Source organism: Mirounga leonina, unplaced genomic scaffold, assembly GCF_011800145.1.
Source record: "Mirounga leonina isolate KUSES-001 unplaced genomic scaffold, KU_Mleo_1.0 Mir_53, whole genome shotgun sequence".
NCBI classification, from domain to species: Eukaryota; Metazoa; Chordata; class Mammalia; order Carnivora; family Phocidae; genus Mirounga; species Mirounga leonina.
This window is the reverse complement of record NW_023270807.1, coordinates 82,244,665-82,263,469: the sequence shown is the minus strand read 5'-3', so window position 1 is coordinate 82,263,469 and position 18,805 is coordinate 82,244,665. Positions and strand designations below refer to the sequence as shown.

The following is an 18,805-nucleotide window of genomic DNA, read 5'->3' as shown; positions in this document are numbered from 1 at the left end:
AGCTACCACATTTATCAGACATTGTTTGATTTATGAGTGAGAAATAAGAGTTAGTTCTTCAGATCCCAATGAAGATTATAAAGGGATCGTTTTACCACCTTAGCTATGTAGGATTTTTTTCCACAGGATATCTTGCTCCTGTTGATGAAAGAATGATTGCCGAATAAGCAGGAAAAATACATATGCGTTAAGAACTTCCCAGTGGGGGCACCTAGGTGGCTCAGATGGTTAAGCGTCTGCCTTCGGCTTGGGTCATGATCCCAGGGTCCTGGGATCGAGCCCCATATTGGGCTCCTGGCTCAGCGGAGTGCCTGCTTCTCCCTCTCCCTCTGCCTCTCCCCCTGCTCATGCTCTCTCTCTGTATCTCTGTGTCTCAAGTGAATGAATAAAATCTTTAAATAAAAAAAATTAAAAAAAAAAAAAGAACTTCCCAATGCCTCTGAGTTCTTTTGGTTCTGGACTAGGTCATCCAGAGTGGTATATACAAAAATGTTCCTTGGAGAAAGAAAAAGATCAATAGTCAACACTCCCTCGCTTATTTTGATTTGGATACTGCAAAAGCACCTCAATTAAGCATTCAATTAAGAGTCTCTCTGCTTTTATCATAGCCTATAAGATATTTTAATGAGATTAAATAATGTCCCAGCTTTGAGCAAGCTGATAAAGAAAATCGGGAATAGTATTCAAAATATTTTGAGTCTCATTTGTTTTATAGTGGACTTAATCATATATTTTAATAAGTTTATTCATATTATTTAAAATCAAGGTTCATATCGCTATTGTTACCAAATAAGGCCTAGAAATTATGGCTGAGGAATTGATTTAAGAAACTGAAGAAACCATTCAAAGTGTATTTAAAAATATTTCACAGTATGAGTTGCTCCAGTTCTTTAGTATGCTGATTATAGAATAAAACTGGATTTTCTTTACATGGATTTCATCCTTGGATACCTATATAATTATTGTTATTTTACTGGTGTATTTGCTTGGGGGTGTGTGTGTGTGTGTGTGTGTGTGTAGGTGTGTGTAGGTGTGTGTGTGTCTTTAAGTGTCTGTGTGTGTGAATGTGAAAATCACACAAATAGACAGTTTTTCTAGCTCCATTTTATACCTCAAACAGAAGTTCAAGACAAGTCTCAGAGGAAGAATAAAGTTCAGAAACAGGACTTTTCATTGAGGAATTACATGAAATTCAGTGTTATATACTGAAACCTGAAGGTGAGCGGGGCAGGTGAAGTTTACTGTAACACACACCCAATTACCCATATAACTATGACTCTTCCCGGGAGAGAGCAGGACAAAGCCGAAAAGCACCTGTAATGGGAGTCTGAGCCTGAGCTCCCACTGGAGCTCTGCGTTGAACCCTCTAGGCCTATCTTTGTGGTTCCCAACCCTGGCTGCACATAGAATCATCTGAGGAGTTTTATATACTGATGCCTGGTTCCACCTCCAGAAATTCTTTTTTTTTTAACTTTTAAATTAAAAAAAAAATATTTATTTAGTTGAGGGAGAGAGAGCGGGGAGGGGCAGAGGGAGAGGGAGAGAGAATCTCAAGCAGACTCCCCAACCAGCGGGGAGCCTCATGTGGGGCTCGATCTCACGACCCTGAGATCATGACCTGAGCTGAAGCCAAAAGTTGGATGCTCAACCGACTGAGCCACCCAGGCACGCCCACCTCTAGAAATTCTTATTTAATTGGTTGGAGATCAGGGCCAGAGTTTGTTTTAAAACTCCTAGATGGGTCTAAGAAGCAGCCAGAATTGAGAATCACTGGCATGCTCCTCACTCTCTGCTGGTAATGTGTGCCTTTTAAAAGGCATACAGACTCCAATACTGTGATGCAAATGAATATGGAAGCCTTGATCTTACAAGTTAGTTTTTTCTAAGGGATACAGGCAAGTTGCGTGGCATCATAGAGATGTGGTTTCCCCACCCCACAAATGAGCAGGTGTATTAACTCAGATGATTTCTGAATCTTCTTTTAGTTCTAACACTCTAGATTAAATTTTATGTCCTGCTAGATCAAATTTCTAAGAGTTAGCAAAGCAAGAGACAATGCAAGAGTTAGAACCTTAAAACACTCTTTAAAGGAACTGGATGTATTCATTTCATCTTAATCCCCTCCTTTCTTGGATCCTTTTTGTATTTATTCTTTCCACATTTTGGTATTTTTGTAAGTTTTTCAATATCAGATGTTCTCAGTGAACTGGGGCAACATTTATGAGAATGATTATGCTTGAGTTGGAATAAAAAGAGGAAAGATAATAGCTATTTTTTCAAGTCCTGTCTACAATCCTTTCTGAAACAAAATGGAGAATTTAAAAAAAGCAAATAAACACTGCCCCTTTTTTTTTCTAACTCAAACTTTTCCAAAGTTCTCTTTCCTTGTGCTAAAGTTATTCATAGCACAATTGTCTTCTGCAGTCCTTCTATCTTTATTTTCATAATATGGCATCTCATCAAAATGTTCAAATCTCAAAATGTTTGAATTGCATAAAAATGTGGGAGGATGGAGACAAAGAGAATAGAGAAGCCACAGCTCCAGGTGCAGAGTTACACAACATTTCCCACCTCTCTCCTCAGACTTTAACAAGAACACTTGTGCTTGTTGCCAATGGAAACCCTATCTTATACCTTCATGCGGGTTTTGCAACCAGGCAATCCTCAGTTTCATTCTTGTTCAGCTCTCACTAATATAATTTTACGCAGGTGTTGAACACTGAGGGCTGCAGTTTCCTCACCTGGAACATAAGGATCTTGTAGAACATCAGAATTGAGTATGTAAGTGCATCCAGGTTTTTTGAAACAGACTTAACTGGGCTCAAATTGCAGTTTTGCTGTTTTCTAGCTGTGTGGTCGTGGGCAGGTTTTGTAACCTGCCTGGCTTCCATTTCCTCATCCATAACATGGGGGTCATAATACATATTCAGTGTTGGTGTAGGTATATTAGGAAATGTTGTGCAGGATACAGTAGGCATTCAGTAAACGGTAAGTTGTTTTTTTCTTTTATAAGGTTGTTGTGAGGATTAAAGAAGATGATGTATGTTTAGTGCTTTACATATAATAAATCAACATAGATGCCTCTATTCCACATAATTTTTTAAATATAGTCATTGAAGACAGACTAAAAATAGAAACAACAGTAATTGTTCTACATTGCATTGGGTAACAGAATATCCATGTCTGCCTACTTACCCATACCATGTGCCTCAATATTTTTGTGCACAGGAAAAGAGTCTTTGGATCTTCCACATATAACAAAAGTGGTAAAGAGTATCCCAAGAGATGTGTGTATGGAAGAAGAAAAGTCTATTTTCACGATTTTGTCTTTTGAGTTTTATGAGTTGATAATAGGTATACATTTTGGGGAGATGTAAAAAATTATTTTTGAATGGTGACCCGGTAGACAGCAGCCATTCAACTGTGAGCCCCCTATTATAACATGAGGGTGAGGAGACAGAGGCTGAACTGCGCAACATACGATCTAGAAATCATCTGCAACTGTTTGATCACCATGATCTTATTGCAGAGAACCATATACTCAGTGCTGACTATTTCCATTTCTACATACAACCTAACCTGAGTTTAGGTCAGTTTAGGTCAGTCAGGCAATCATGTGAACTCAGACAATGGTGAGAAACTCAATGGCTCCCACACCAACAAACGTGATAAGGAAAATGAGTCCTCTATTTGACTTCTAAAGGTAATCTCATCTTTACACCAAATCATAGATTGTAATAAGTGGGCATTTCTAGAACTAACATTCTCAATGAATAGGGCCGAAGCATTACAAGATGAGAGGTAACAAGCAAAGGCTAAGTGTCTTCATAGTTCGCTCTACTTTCAGCAGTAACGAACACTTAATTCTGTTGGTTTGCAACCACATTTTGGGTAAAAACAGGAAATGAAGAGCTTGTAAATGCAAATGTCTCTAGAATACCATACATTTGGCAAAAGTACTGTAAAGGAATTGCTTTGTGTATTCATGACCCAAAGCATATGTTACTGGAATGGGAGGTATTATTTCAAAACTGTCCTTAGCTCTTGCTTTGATGATTAGATTTTATGCTTGGGCAGTTACACTTTAGAATCAAGATGAATTATAAATAAGATGTATAATGGATTAGAGGCAATGGGATGTGGAGAGCACCTCAGGCACCTTATTATGAGAGGTAGGCCTTTAGCCCCATAATCTCAACACTAGGATATTACTGTAATTATTGTCTGTAAATAGGAGCGTAAGTGAAATTCAGAGGATATGGACGAAGCCACCAAAGCAGATGCTGGTTTGTATGTGTTCCTAGTTTTCTTAATCTTCTTCATTTATCAGTTTCTTTATTTGTGCTAATATATATTTTCACATAATGATGGAAAATTACTAAGATTAATGGAAAAGCATGTTTTAGAATATGTTATTTAAAAAGCCTACCAATCACAGCAAAAAGAGCTTTTAACATTCAAAATCCGGAATGGAAGGTAGACCGCATTAAAATAATTTGCTCCTCTACTCACATTTTTATTTGTAAGTGAACAGTATTCTTTTAAATACATGCAGAAAAAAATATAGCTGTGGTAGCTTTCTCTTTAAGACGGCGAAAGGTCAATCTTGACTACTTATGCAATACCTTTTATGGCAAAATAATATTGCAGAGCCAGAGAATTTGCGAACTTCAAAACCCAACCTGTTATTTTATAGATTGGATAACTATATAGCAACTAAGGCCTATAACAACTAAAGAACTGACCAAGGTCACACAGTAAACCCACAGTATAGCCAAACGCTTCTTGGGATAAAATTCTACTTGTAGAAAAATCTCAAGTTCTTTCTGTCCTCCGTCTTTAAGTCTTTTATGCTCATTGGAAAGGTAGCATGTTTTATATGCGCCACATTCATTGTCTCATTGTTCACATCTACACTGTGTGCATCTGTGTATTTTGGTTGGTTGTGCATATAAACGCAATAAATACACCTACTAGTATGTGTACAAGTACATATATGTATAGGTAGGAGTTATGACTTCACAATGAGGTGGGTTATTTGACTATTTATTAGACCAAATTAGACACATTCATATGAATATTGCCTTTCAGAGCAGCCACAAAGTTATGAAATTATTCCAAGTGTGTTTTACAGATACTTGCATTTATTCTTATGAACTTGTTCTCTGAACAGCATGGAATTTATATAATGGTAACTAAGTTGAATAGCATTTCAGATTAATAGGGCTTTCACACACATATTTTCATTTAAATCAATCCTCATTATGATTCTACAGGTGAAAGTCCTAAGGGCCAGCAACAAACAGAGTGAATGCCCTGCCCGAGTGGTGGAGCTAGGGAGGAATCACTGAAACCAAACTCCTTTTCTTTTCATCATAGCATGCTACATTTCAAGATAGTTATATTCATTATTTTTAAGTTACTTTAGTTTTGAGCTGGTGCCACCATCTGCCTTATGAGCCATACTTACCCAAACTCCTCAAATCCTATTTACAAAAGATGCGTACATTTTCTGTAAAGAAATCAATGCATGGATATATAACTAATTATTCCATAGTAACACTACTAACATCAACCAACGTTGACTACTGCCAGGTACCGTAATAGTGCTTTAGGGTCATAGGTCGTTTCATCTTCATATGATTCATCAGCTGTAGGTAGGAGAGGTATTAAGAATATCTAACCAACTATGCGGTGGGCCCCAACCAATGTGCCTACCAGGAAGGCATCTACACTGCAGGACTGGAGCAGATCCTGGATGCACTGTGGGGAGGACTATGGTCTGCAGGAGAGAAGCAAGTGTGGTGGCAGTAAGGGGCTTGGAGGTTTAGTAAATGGTGCAAGGTCTCAGTCCTGGTATATGGTGAAGTCGAGATTCAAACCAGTCCAGTTTCCCATCCATCCCACTTTCCCCTATATTATACTCTTCCTATTGATATTTAATATTCACAAAAATTAAATAGACTTCCGGAGGATAAAGATCTAGAAAATATACCAGTTCTAAAGATAATCAAAGGAAAATCCCAGAGAGCAAAATAAGCAATTTTTAAAAATATAACGACTGGATGATAGTGGCATTGTGGGAAAAATATACGTCCTTCTGGGAAGGTTATGTTGAAGGAAACAGTCTGCTATTCAGTGCCTACATTTCGTTCCATGTTCCATACAAAAACAATCTTTCAAAACCCAATATAATCCTATCTCATAATCATTGCAGCTTAAATGTCTTTAGCCATTCAGAAGAGGTGCCGAGAAAATAGCTCAGATATAATAAAGGTGCCTTATGAAAACATTCTTATTTCCTGACCGCTCCGTATTTTTACAAATCTTTTAATTTTCATCAAATATTTCCCTTCAGATGTGATTCCTACTTCTGGGTCACAATAACACCATCCTCATCTTACTGTGTCTCATGATGTGAGCGGAGGGTTAAAAACAAAAAATAGGTTAAGGATATGCATGAACAAGGAAAACTGATTGTAGCCAAGATAGTTCTGGAAGTATTTCCATTTGGCTGGTTAGGTGAGTTGAGCTTATGCAGGTTAGCGGTAGCCCCTTACCTCACAGGACAAACCAGAATAGCCTGGGGGACAATCACATCTTTCTATTGAGCGAGCTGGAGGAGTCACGGCTGTTAGGTGCCCTTGCTCGGCTACCTCCATCGAGATCTCAGAAATCCTGCAAACAGTGAGTACATTTAGATTATCACACCAGTAAATTAAGCTCACATAGCAAGCACCCAAGCCTACAAAAGGAGTCTTCTCGGGTCTTTGTCAATAACCTCAAGCTTGTCCTATTGTTTTCAAGCTGCCTAAATTCCAGGGACTCACATGCCACATCATAGTCCTGCATCTTTGCTTCCTCAAAGGCTGAGATTACACATTAGCAAAATATTCACATAAATCATAAGGAGTTTAGTAAATTAGATGTCTGATGTCCTGTTGAGAAGTTATTATAAAGATCTTTTTCCCCACATTTTAAAATGTGAGTGGCTTCAGGTAGACATGGCCAATTAATTAGACATTTATATTCCTTCCAACAGACAAACCAAGGTCATTCCCCATTAGAATATCTCCCGTAGTCACCAGTGAAATTGCTTTTAATTTATAACTAGCCCGATTTCTTCCTTTTGAGTCTCTGAATGTCCTTTCAAGAACTTTAGAAAACCGTCTAGAAAATGATTGAACATAATCCAGTAATATTGATCTTACTGGAGAAAAGATAAAGAACTATTCAAATCAGTGATTTTGTTAATTTTATTAAATAAGCCCTTCAACTAACTTAACTCACCTTTCCTATTGGTAGAAAGGTCCTTAAAATTGAAAAAAAAAATACATTCCTAGTGAAAATGTTGATACCTTTTACATTCATTTGAAATTATGCATTAAAAAATATATGCGGTCCATAAACTCAGACTATTTCATGACTGACTAACAGGTAACATGAAATGTTCTGCAAATAAACTTTTAAATGAGAAAATGAATAGTTTTGCTTCACTAAAAGTCACCTCCAATAGCTTAAGGAGCTTGAATCATAAACTTTATAACAAGCATAGGTAGGTTTTATTGACACTGAATTACGGATACGCACCCTGACTTGGCTAGAATGGAATCGGCCGGCGGAAGACCAGCCAGCCTTTATGAAACACATGTTCAATTAAAATTCAGATTTCACTCCTCCCTCCTTAGAGTACACGGAGCAGTTTGATCTATAAACAAACCACTCCCCTCCTGTAAGAAAGACTCTACCTTTATGTTCCCCTGGATTCTCTGTGGGAATGAGCAAGTCATCTGAGGTTTGTTCACGAGTCCTCTCTGTTGGCATCGGATGGTATTTTATAACATGAGGGCTTACTAGCATCATCTTCCTTTCTTTCCCACATGCATGCACACAACAGGCTAGTGAGTATTTAAAAAACCGAGTAAGACTTGAATTGTATGTCAACAACAGATATTTCTACAATGCACCTGGTTTTTCTCAGGAGCTGAAAGAGCAACTGTTTTGCTTGAATCAGGGATTTGGCCAAACTCAAGCTTCTATTTAAGTGAAGGCTGAAATGCAAAGTTGTTACATCCTTCAAATGAATGTAAGAGAAGAAAAAAAGGCAATGTCAGCATTGACATCATATACAAAGTCTCAAACTACATGTAAAACTCTCAAACTCTCTGCTTCTGAGACTGTTTTAAATTTGTAACTGCACAAAGATGCAGGATTATGTTCTATCTTTGAGGGAAGATTCAAATATATTTTTCACTGTTGTCACAATTCCACTGTATTAGAAAATTAAGTGCTGATCCATTGCTTTATTTATATTCTTATTGTTGACAGACAATGGCTTTAGTTTTTACTGAGTCTAGAACAAGTGATGTATTTATTTATTTATCCTTAAGCTTCACAAAATGATCTCTTAAACCTAAATTTTATTTAGGGAGGTCTGTGAATAATATGATAAGAGAAAGAGACTTACTGGGTGTGTGTGGGGGGGGCACCAGAATAAAGGTGGTGTTTTACCCCATAAAAGGGAATCAGTGTGAGGGAAGCAAAGAAAGTATAATGAAAAATTCATGACAACATTGTTTCTATCAGTTACACTAACACAATGTTCTGTGTGCTACCCAGCTCACTGCAGCATGGAAGAATTTGCAAAATAATTATTTCCACCCTCACAAAGTTACCTGCTGTCTTCCATGACATACGAACATGCCTTGGCTTCTGCCACCTGATATTTTAAAATAATTAATGCTATTGCTGACAGTATATTTTTTGGCACATACCTTTATTTTTTAATTATTTCACATAAAATAATCTTAGAAGTGAGAAATATAAGAAGAACACCAAAGAAATACAGATTTGAAAATGAATTTTGATCCTTGATTTATTCTTTTACCCAAAGCCCCTACTTATGGTACAATCAGAAGAACAATATGGATCTTCTGCAACAAGGAAAAAAAATCTTCTCCTATGTTTAGTATAGTTTAAATATCTGAAATGCAGAATTTATATATTCATTGGTTTGCCAATAAAAGCCTTTATAATTTTTTTGTTTTGTTTTGTTTTTCTAAACTGATCTAATTTATTATATAAGACTGTTTTCAAACATCTATTGATTCCATATTTTTACAGGAAATAACAGAGAAACTGACATGTCAGACAAATTGAGACTACCTGTATGAACTCAACTCACCTTTCTGCCTCCATGGTAGGAAACTTAGCTACATGTGAGCAATTCCTCATTTTATCTCATTGGATAAATTGTCCCTTCCACTCTAGAAAATGATCATGCATGCTCATGTTGAAATCTCCTGGCTTCTCCATTATTTATTTTCTCTTTATCCTATTATTTTTAATGTATATCTTGCTACAAACTCCTTTCCCTCAGGGTTTGTAAACAAGTTTACTTCTCACTCAGATTAAACAATCATCCTTGGATCTTTGACATTATCTCATTCCTCTCTTTTACATTTATCTTCATGGAAAACAATAGTCTACGCCCATAATGTTAGGGCCACTGTGTCCCATTCACAGCTCAAAACTTTGAGATTTGCACCAGGATTCTACAAAAATTGGTATTATGAATGGGACCAGTGCAATCCTAAGTGTCAGTCTCAAAAGCCTCATTTTAATTGACCTCTTTGGGTTACATGAAAACACTATACTCCTTTGTAGTATTCTCATCTTTTGGCTTCCATGACTTATTATTCTTCTGTTCTTCTCTATTTGGTGTGATTCCCAATCTTTTCACATCATGATGCACAGTGAAAGGGACAATATTGTAGGGCACACTGGGATGAACACTTGAGAATGCTCACGGTTGGAAAAGATGAGACCAACTTGACCTGCCTGGCTCCCCTGAAGGTTGAAGGGGGTCACTTTTTCAGCAATCTTGTAATCTATTTATAGCACAACAGTTATCTATCTCTATCCTGCAGGGCTTTTTCTTCTGAATTTCTGACTGGCTTCTAAAACTCACCAGGTCAAAGGTCAATTTGACCCCACCCCCCCACCCCCCTTAAACTTGCTTCTCATCCTATTTTGTTTTAGGGGGAAATGGTAGTATCTTCTACCAGGTGACCTGGAAGCCATCCTTGACTTGTCTTCTGTCATCACACTCCCAAACCAAACACTCTTAAATCTTTCTTGTCGGTGTCTTATCGATCTTACCTATGGACTCTAAAATAAGGATTGAACTTTAATTCTATTACAGTTTACCTGCTTTGTCTCATGATATTTCCATAAGTTGCCTTGATAAGAATATAATGAATATCATATAGAATATCCAAGAAGTCTTCACGGGTCACTGTTCTACTGATTCGAGGATCATCACCATAATATTTCCATTCTTTCTGTTAATAGGAAAAGAAACCACTTTGATGAAACTAAATGCAAAACCACTGGCATCCTTGCACCAAACTAAAAAGCTTACCTCCGTCATTTCGATTTCATGCCGTGTCAACTGGCCAATTAGAGGAGCAGCCATATGCCTGATGATAATTCTAGCATGCGTAGGGGTACCACCTCGAATGATAACTTGAGGATTATAGGTAGAGAAACCTGTCTCTTCCCGAGCCTCAAAATAGATTGCGTACTTGAGTTTGCCGCCATAGGCCATCAACTGACAAAATAAAGTGAGGAGTGATGTGTCAGATAAAGCCCCAAATGGCGTGAGTCCAAAAACAGATTTTACTTTGTTCTCCTATGACTTTGAAGTTCTTGTCCTTACCTTCCTTCCTTCAAACTGTTCTGGAAGTTTCCAATAAAAAGGTTCCAGACGGAGTTCCTGTCTCATGAGGTCCATGTGTGCAACAATCTCTGGGTGTTGAAAAACGATGCCTCTGGTCGTGGCGTGCTTCAGGGCCTCGTCCACCAGGGGCAGAATGGTCTGCTCAGGCTTCAGAGTCACCTGCGTGGGCACCGAAGCACAGCAGGGCGCTCAGCTCAAATCTTTTGGGCACCCCTTCTAAGGGGACTCTTAGGATCGCACTGGGCCCATTCATAATACCAGTTTTTGTAGAATCCTGGTGCAAATCTAAGTTAGGGACTGCGTGTCTCTCTGCAGCCCCATTCTCGTTCTGATGAGAAATAAAACTTGTGCATCGTGAGCCACCAGGACAGGGGATGAGTCTTTCTGCCTTTTTGCACAGTGAAAACTACAACATCCGTGAAAATTGGTCTTTCACACTAATAAAAAGTAGAACTTAAAAGTGGGAAGAGTTAGAGAAAAATGAAAGTAAGAATGAACACGCTGCCACCCTAAAAGGCAGCGATTCTCTAAGGCTGGTTCGAGTGAACGTGCAACAAGTCCTGGTTCTCGTGACTGCCTTAGCACCTGCCTGCATTCATGCTCTGGTGCCCTCACTCCCCAGAATGCAGCTGCTGCCCATCCCCCAAACATAATGCTTCGGTTACAACGTCTCCCTTTCTCACTGGGCATCTATTTCCTTATCAACAATAAATGAGCTATTTTTAGGAGGGAAAATAAAAGGCATTTATCGCAACTGTCTAATGTCACACGGCCCCAGTTGTAAATGTGCACAGGGGAAAAGCTTACTTAAATGTTTCACCATTGCCTCCTCCCCCTCAGTGCCTGGCTGACAGACACCAGCAGGAACTGACATTACACCATGACGTGGCTCAGCGGTTCCTTACTCACCCACGTACGGATCAGGCCTTTTGCTTCAGAGCACTGGGTAGTAACCCCGAAACAATAGCAGTTGCTGCAGCCTAGTGGGTTCTTGGCATCAAGTCCAAATGTGCCCGGCCGGCACCTATCACAGTGGACACCTTCTACGTTCACCTGAAGGAAGAGGAGAGTCCCTCAGGGTCAATGATGAAGTTAAGAGAGAAATCAACTTGAGAAGGAGTAATGCTTCTTCTTAATGAACCAAAAAGGAACACTGAGTATTAGACTCACATCTCAAATGGCATATGTAGTTAATTTCCTTGTTAGGATTTCAGAAGTCTAAAAAAGGCTTTATTTATACATAAATACATTGCAGAGGCTACTGTACATTGGTCTTAAAATCTAAGCAACACATTTCCTAATATCCGCTGTGAACAATATGAAAGAGTCATGAGAATTTCAAAAGCAAAACAGAAACACTGATTCCCAGACAGTGGTGTGATACAAAGTTGTAAAAAACAGGCAGGGTGTTAAAATAGAGGGCTTATAGAATTATCATTATGTAGCGTATATAAGCACATGGAATGCATATTAAATACAGTGTGTAATCATCGTATGTAATAATGCAGCACTGGACTTTGTGTTTTGTCTGGGGACTTCAATGGCAAGGGCTGCCATTTTCTTAAATTCTGAAGACTATTTTAATAATCACTCCCAGGATTTCATTTTCCTATGTCCTCTGTCCCTCTTTGCATAGACTTTTTTCTTGAAAAGCTACCTCTGACACAGTCTTAACAGCATTTATCCTGGGATTGATTTTTCAGAAATATCTAGGTGGGGGAGAATCCCTCTTATCTTTTTTAATTGGCTGTTTTTCTACATCATTTAACAATATTAAGGAGAGCTGGATTTTGCACATAGTCGCTGTTTGTTATGTCAGTGTTTATACATGATGAAATTTTACTGAACTTCCACAGCAACGAATATATTTTTCGGTGTACAGTGACTGTGGATTAATTTGAAGAGAAATGGTTTTTTAGAAGCCTTATTATCTAGCTGTGATTTTCCTCTGATGATGTTTAAGAGAACTGTCATTTCTTTTCTTCCCAAATTATTCCTGTTTAAGCAAAGCAAATATGTAAAGAGAAATTTAACTTTACCATTAAAAATGTACCATCTCTATCAACTGGAAACAAAGTTGGATTTGGGTGAAAAACAAGTTCTTAAAGAGCAGTGCTTATCTGTATGCTAATGAACATATATGAATAAACATTGTGTCTGGCAATGAATTTTTGTCTCTTTGTTTAATGTAGTGAAGCATGAATGAAGTTAAAAGTGAGCAACGGAAAGAGAACCCGGGGAAGGTTTTCATTTAGTGTATTTCGGCAGTACACACCTTACAGGTGCACTGCCCAGTCTGATCAACACAGGAGCACTTTTCAGTCTCTGGGTCACAGGTCCTGTCGTCAGTCCCGGGCAGGAAGCACTCGCAGGGCCTGCAGTGAGGGTAGTTCCAGTGGCCTCGGTTGCACTCTGTACATTTGGCACCGGAGAATTTGGGGTGACAGCTGCATTGGCCCGTGTTTATATTACATTGGAAATCCAAGGATCCCACTGTGCTGCAGTTACAAGCCTATGGAGGAGATAAAAACAGCAACCGTTAACACCATTTCATGGGAAATAGCTTAAAATTTTAATTCGAGTGTTTCTATGCTTCCATTAAACACATATTCATCATGTGTCTATTATATGCTTTGTACTGTGCTAGTTTAGTCGCTTGGGAAACATCAATGAACATAACATTAAAATTGCTTCCTGCATTTACTAAAATAGATGAGTGTCTAGAAACCATAATCCTATTGAATACGAAAGAAAATGTGTGGGGTTTTTTTCTGTCTTTTTGTGGCAAGGAGGAGGTAGGTATGGGTTTTTCTCAACCACTTTTTGTTATGAAGATTGAAATTTAGACAGTCATTTTACCTTATCATCTCATTTTTATAGAATTTACAGAAATTAAGCTGTAAAGAGACTTCTCTCACAATGTAACAGAGGGAGACAAGTGTATATATATATATACACATATATATATGTATGTATATATATATATATATATATATATATATATATCAGGATAAAATAAGAATTATTTAATAGGAGAACTACAGAAGTCTCTGAACATACAGAGAACCCCAAACCAGATTTGGGGAAATCAAGAGAATTCAGGGAAGTGACATCTAGCCAGGATGTTGTTTTCCGGCATTTTGTTTTGCAGACAAGCCTGATTTGAGGTGTTTTGCTGGTAGCCTATTTTCTTCTTCCTAGGCATGCATAGGATTGTTCTCTTTATTTATGAAATTCAAAATTTTGTTAGAATTTTTAAAAGTTTGAGTCTTTTTAATTAATTTACTGGAATCTGATGAGTTCTTTCAGTTTGAGAACAACAGTATTTTTTTATTTAAATTTATTTTTGATATTTACTTCTGTCCTAATTTACCCATTTGCTTCCTCAGGATCACTTTCAATTTTTAAAGTACACCGCTTTTGTCAGTCTGCCCGACCTGTGATATCCTAATGTTCTCTACAGCCATTTTCCTACTTGCCTCTCAGATTTGTTGACCATTTTACAGTGGTCAACAGCGAAAATTCCATTGCATGTATATGCTACCAATGCATTTTTAATTACACTATTGTATTTTTAGCTGATTTTCAATAATTTATTTCATCTCACTCAGTTTCAAACTGTGTCTTTTTGTCTTACTTTCTTTTAAGTCTTTCTGCTCTTGATTTACAGAGCTCATCTCTCATTACAATTTAATGAAAATGCCAATTTAGGATTTTGGAATAAGTCATTTTCAGAGATCAGCAGTGGCAATGATCAATCTACTATCTCTGAGCTGTAAATTCCCTCCCTCCTTGTCCTGCTTTATGATACTGTGGTATCATGTCAATGTAGACATTTCTCTGTGATTGGGTAGCAGAACGTTAGGCTTAGTCAACAGTGGGCCCTGGAGAAACCTAATAAGGCCACAGTGGTGGGAAGACACTTCTGTCCTGGGTTCTGGTTCTTCATTACTATTGTCATTATTACCATTTACTATTTAATATGAGAGCCCAGAAGCCCAGAAAGAATCGCAGCTGTGCCCTCAGGCCACTCTCTTCCCACAGGCAGCTTTCTGAGTAGCTTTGGTCTGCACACATCCTCGGACCATGACAAGTAGCTTCAGTATGCTCATATCCTGAAATAATGGTGGACAGCATCTATAGATCAGCTACTTGCCCACAATCTCTGTTTACCCTCACTCAGCCTAGAAATAGTAGCTACTTTTGTACCTGTTACTTCAGGTCCCCTATATCCTTCCTTTATGCTTTTTCAGGAACTAACTACCTTTAACCAGTTAACAATTCTTTATATTCTACTTCCCCTGTTTAAATAAACTGTTATGGTTTCTGTCGCCCAAGTAAGTCCTGACTTGGTACCCACGTGGGTACCATCTTTCTTTGTGTCTGAGTTTTCCACCATGCAATGTTTGTATGTCATCAATGACCTGATTCTTTTTGGTGCTGTTTTATTATCCTTCTCAGATTTATATCTGTATAGCTCTATAGCAGACTTGTATGCATTTCAACCTGCCAAATTCCCAGATCCAAGTCTGGCTGGATACCCCTTTGCATTTCTCCCATTTTCATTGCTTAGCTTCATTCTTATATCCACTACTATTGGGGATCTTCTTGCCTCTGCTCTTCCCAAGAGTAGTTTACTTATGAGTCTACTCTTTCTAGGATGTGATGTACAATCACCAGCTTCCATCTATCATCTCTTTCCTGTCCAAATGTTTGGTGAAATATCTTCCCAGATTCTGATATTAAAGTAATCATCAGGCCTTATTATTTTTGATGTCTTTATGAGTAAGTATTTTTCTGTCCTCACTGCTATCCAGTTTAAAAAAAAATGCTACTGAAAGTTATTTTAAGCCCAAAGATCCAAAATATGATTATTTATTATATTATAAACATGGACATAGTTTCCTAAGCATAGAATAACCCATTGCTGTCACCCCAAGTAACTCATCCTTATAAGAACATCAGATGTAAAATGAGATTTCAAAATAAGAATAATTAGGGGTGCCTTGGTGGCTCAGTCAGTTAAGCATCTGACTCTTGATTTTGGCTCAGGTCATGATCTATGAGGTTGTGGGATGGAGCCCCATGTCAGGCTTCATGCTCAGTGCAGAGTTTGCTTGTCCCTCTCCCTCCCCCTGCTCTCTCTTTCTTTCTTTCTCTCTCTCTCTCTAAAATAAATAAATAAATAAAATCTTAAAAAAAAGAATAATTCTTTCACTTAAATGATTTTTCCTTGACTCACTTAAATAAAATGGGCCATAATCAGAAACAGAAAATTATGATATATTATAGAAACTATATACATGTAATATATTTTAAAATGTCTCATGAGACATTCTTATCCTTTAACTAAAATATGAAGTGTCTGCTACCCAATTTATTATATAATACCAAAGCACTAATTCTTAAAGACTAGATGACAGTCCAAGTAGACATTGGGGCCTTTCCAAATCAGGAAGTTTATTTAGGAAGTTATAGTGGAGAATAAAAGGGACCATTAACCATATGTTTAGATAGTTCTATAGCCAACATCAAACTTAAATCATAATTAGATGTAATGTTTGTTTAGCAATAGAGGATTTATGCACTATTCCCCTGCTAGTGAAAGGTGGCAGGCTTTGTATTCTACTTCAGTGAAATCTCAAATGATGTGTGTGCTCACACTTCAGCACAGAGAAATTACCCATGGCACAAAGGAAGCTATAAATCTCAAATCACTGTTCATTTAGATAATAATCATCCAATTTTTTTCAATAGTAGAATATATGCTCATAAATATTTGTGAGGACTCTATGAATTTTTTTTGTAATTGTTCATAATGATGAAGTGTGTAGCTATTCAGAAATTCAGATTTTGAACAGTGGTTCCAAATAATCAAAAATTTTCAATCAACTTCAATCAACATAATGTTTATTCAATGACCAGTAAAAATAATAGTATCAAACATAGAACTACTTTTTTTTTTTTTTAAGGAAACTTGGTCTATATTCCATTTTGATTTATATCCAGAGTAGACATCAGCTTTAATTTCAGGAGATTATTAGAGTTTGGCCACATCACAAGATTTTGTGGATAGAATGGAACCCTTTTAAGTTTCCTTGGGTTTATTCAAGAGTCCAAGGGATGGGTAGATGCTTGGATTCAAAGTTGAAAATGTAAAAGTCAGTCATGGAAACGGAGAGCACTGTTCATACTCACAAAAAGCTTTGGAACTCTTGATAAGTTTTTGTTTTGTTTCCAAAAATGTATTTCAAACTTAATAGTGCCATTGGCACTAGAAAAATGAATATCCTGTCTAGTTTTTATTTAATCATACCACTAATTGAAGTCATATATCTGAACGTCCTTGAACAATCACCAATACTCTTGTTTTCCTCCAAATTATGTATTCTGGGCCAGTGTATTCAAATGCCTTATCATATATGTAAAGATGATTAGACCCTGCATGTGTGCTAAGTGAGCAGAAAAAATGGTTTATATCTCTATTTGGTACTACCGTGGAGTCAAACAGGCCACATCTGGCCATCATGTTCTAATATTCCTCAACCCAATGTGACTGATTGGAATGACTCTCGTTAACATCAAAATGCCCTTATTGCTCTTAATGGACACCGGTCAACCCTAATCCTATTCGTCCGTCCTCTGTGTTGCATTTGATACTAAAGAATATTCCTTCTTTTTAAAGAGTCTTTTATTTAAAGCACTTACATGTTTATCTTCTCTCTTTTAAGCTGTTAAACTACAAAACCAAAAACTAAAAAATGAAAACTAAGAAACAATTATTTTCAGACAGTGGATGTCAGGAAGCACAGGACTGTGATTTCTGAGAGAAGGAAAGCAAATGAGGCAGGGCATGAAGGAAGTTTCTAGGCTGCAACCCAAAAAGGGGGAACCCAAATAAAGCCAGCACTATAGCTGGATTGAGAAACACAGAGTTTGGAGAAGCTGAGATAAAATTTATGGGGCCAATAGAATATGTGTCTAAAAAACGAGAAAGTCACACACAGAGAGTATTCCAGAGATCTGCAGAAGGGTCTGCTTGAATCTTTGGCGGAGTACTGATCTGTGTATGCATGGGATAAAATTCTATGTGGCTGAGGGAAAACAAAAACAAAAACAAAAAACATTGGAAAGCCATAGCCTGAAAAAATTCCTAGAGCTCACAGAAAGCTTGAAATAATTCACATTCCCAACAGCCAGAGTAGAAAGACACAGTAATGCACTAGGTAGTGTTCTCAATGCACTTAGCCCCTTAGTAGTAGAGCTAAATGACCCCTGGATTAAAGCCTGCTCAAGACCCTTGCTAACTAAACTAAACTTACCAAAAACTTAAAAGCAAGGCTTAAAAGGATCCAAATGATCACTGAGTAATTAATCTGTTTGCCAAGATGAAGTTCAATACTCTTTAAAGGAATACAAGGAAAGCCAGCCAACATGCAACAATGAAAAATGTACACCTGTCATCTAAATAAAAATTATTGGGCATGGAGAGAAGCAACAAAATATGATTCATAACCAGGAGGAAAAACAACCATTAGGAATAGTATTGAAATAAAAGAAATGGTAGAATTAGCAATCATATTGCAAAAGCTAGTATTTACAAATATAAATATTCTAGAGAATAAATGGAAATGTGAATATAATGAGGAGAGAAATGAAAGATATAAAAATATCCAAGTGGAATTTTTCCAGATGAAAAATTTGAAATGAAAAAAATACAACCAACTAGATTAAAAACAGATTAGACACCGCAGGAAAAAAAATATCAGTAGATTTGGACACTTAACCATAGAAACTATCAAAAACAAATAATACAGAAAAAATGAGAATGAAAGAATGAACAGAATCTCAGTCAGCTGTGAAAAAATACCAAGTGGAGCAACATATACATAATGAGTTCCAGAAGGAGACATGGGGGTAAAGAACAGAAAAGTATTTGAAGAAATAGTGGCTGGAAATTTTCCAAATTTAATAAAAACTGTGATCCCACAGATCCAAAAGGTCTAACTCACCACATGAGAAATAAACAAGAAAACCATAAAAAGATGGCATAATCAAATTGTT

At 37.3% G+C, this 18,805-nt stretch overlaps 1 protein-coding gene across 1 annotated transcript in view; it reads right to left on the bottom strand.

Moving 5' to 3' along the window:
- LAMA2 (laminin subunit alpha 2) overlaps window positions 1-18,805 on the bottom strand; it is a 617,443-nt gene that overhangs the window by 193,783 nt on the left and 404,855 nt on the right. The window contains exons 23-28 of the mRNA XM_034990595.1: window positions 13,017-13,253; window positions 11,651-11,794; window positions 10,721-10,900; window positions 10,424-10,612; window positions 10,210-10,343; window positions 6,561-6,678 (exon numbers count right to left, since the gene is read on the bottom strand). Of these exons, the coding sequence (XP_034846486.1) occupies window positions 6,561-6,678; window positions 10,210-10,343; window positions 10,424-10,612; window positions 10,721-10,900; window positions 11,651-11,794; window positions 13,017-13,253 (1,002 nt within the window). The remainder of the gene's footprint in view (window positions 1-6,560; window positions 6,679-10,209; window positions 10,344-10,423; window positions 10,613-10,720; window positions 10,901-11,650; window positions 11,795-13,016; window positions 13,254-18,805) is intronic.